At 40.3% G+C, this 2,011-nt stretch overlaps 1 protein-coding gene across 1 annotated transcript; it reads left to right on the forward strand.

Annotated features, from left to right (window-relative positions):
• The first annotated feature begins 455 nt into the window (after positions 1-455).
• LOC145098238 (uncharacterized) lies at positions 456-1,616 on the forward strand. The gene has a single exon (XM_079035893.1). It carries the CDS (start codon positions 456-458, stop codon positions 1,614-1,616), a length of 1,161 nt encoding a protein of 386 aa, XP_078892019.1.
• The last annotated feature ends 395 nt before the right edge of the window (positions 1,617-2,011 follow it).

Raw genomic sequence — 2,011 nt, forward strand, 5'->3', positions numbered from 1 at the left:
AGTTTCATAATTCTTTGTTTAGGAATTGTAATCCAATATGAATTCTAGATCTATATATGTATGCGTTGATCATGTATAGAGGTAGGTCAATTGTTAGAGTTTTTGTGATACTGAATTTCTCTAATACAATCAAAGTGTTAGTTTGGTTGATATAATTCTTTAATTGGTATCAGAGCCACAACCTCTTGCTCCCGATCAATTGATTTTTTCAAGCCGGCAAAAGCTTTTCTTCTTATGCAAAACTGTTGCTTTTCCTCCAAGTATTTAATACCCCAATTATTTATTAATTGTTTCCTCGATCAAGAACACGTTTTGAAGAAAACAATTGTTTTCTTGTGGTCCAATTAAAGAAAAAGCATTTGGTCCTATTGGTCGTCGTTTCCATTCTCTTAATTGGAATCATTATTTTATTGCTCATCTGTTGAAGAAGGTGTGTGGTTTGTTGTTGATTATTCATGGCAGGAGACAGAGCAAATATGCCCGTGAAGGAGGCACACTCGATCTCGTTTCAATTTCCGCAGCTGACGCCATTAAACTACACGATATGGAACATGCGTATGAAAGTTTTACTCGGCATTCACGGCGTGTGGGACGTGGTTGATCCGGGTTCAACGGATGCAAAGAGAAACAATATCGTGATGGGATTATTGTTTCAATCAATACCGGAAGATTTAATCTTGCAAATCGGGAATCTCGCCACTGCTAAGGAGATGTGGGATGCAATCAAATCTCGGAACATTGGTGCGGATCGAGTGAAGGAAGCACGTTTGCAAACATTGACTTCGGAATTCGAAAGTTTGAAGATGAAAGATACGAGCACTATTGACGATTTCTCTTCAAAACTATCGGGACTTGCGACCGTTTCAGCGACTCTTGGAGGAACAATCTCACAAGAGAAGTTGGTGAAGAAATTTCTTACGAGTCTTCCTAGTCGATTCATTCACATCGTAGCAGCACTCGAGCAAGTTTTGGATTTAAAAACCATTACTTTTGAAGATGTAGTTGGGCGGCTGAAAGCTTACGAGGAACGGACTAAAGAAATCGGCAAAGCATCCGATTCCGGTGAAAAGCTACTTTATGCCAAGACCGATAACTCAAATCGAAACCAAGACTCAAGCCGTGGGAGAGGACGTGGTGTATACCGTGGGGGACGAGGCCGAGGACGTGGCCGTGGTCGAGATAACACCCAAAACCACGATCAAAGGGACTCATCAAAGAATCGTGATGATCAAAGACGAAAAGGCAAAAATCATGAACAAAGAGACCTATCAAATATTCAGTGTTACCGGTGTGATAAGTTTGGACACTTTGTTTCGCGATGCCCGGAACGTAACAGGAAACATGAAGCAAATCTCAACGATGCCCGAGAGGAGGTCGATCACGAAGAAGGAACATTTTTTATGATGCAAGAGGAGACAATCTTCCTAAATGAAGACAAATACATTCCACCCAAAGTAGAGGCAAATCAAGAAGACGACGATATGTGGTACCTCGACAATGGGGCAAGTAATCACATGACCGGGAAGTACTCATATTTTTCGGAGTTGAATAAACGAATAACCGGAAGAGTAAGATTTGGAGATGGCTCGTGTGTTCGAATTGAAGGAAAAGGATGAATTTTGTTCGAAGGAAAAAACGGTGAGCAAAAAGTTATGAAAGATATCTACTATATTCCCTCTCTTCGTAGCAATGTCATAAGTATTGGCCAAACGACACTATCCGGTTGTGACATTAGAATGCATGGTGATTACTTGACAATGAAAGATCGAAATGGAAGGTTGCTAATGAAGGTTCCACGTAGTGAAAATCGTCTTTATAAAACACGACTTAAAGTTGGAAAACCCCAATGTTTGCAAGCAAAGATCGATGACGAGTCTTGGTTATGGCATGCATGACTAGGCCATATCAACTTTGGTGCGGTGAATATGATGCACAAGTTGACTAATGGAGTTCCAATTTTGAAACATCAAGAAGAAGTTTGTGAAATTTGTGTGATAGGCAAACAAAACAA

This window comes from Lactuca serriola, chromosome 4 (genome assembly GCF_051521515.1).
Source record: "Lactuca serriola cultivar US96UC23 chromosome 4, Lser_US96UC23_V15, whole genome shotgun sequence".
NCBI classification, from domain to species: Eukaryota; Viridiplantae; Streptophyta; class Magnoliopsida; order Asterales; family Asteraceae; genus Lactuca; species Lactuca serriola.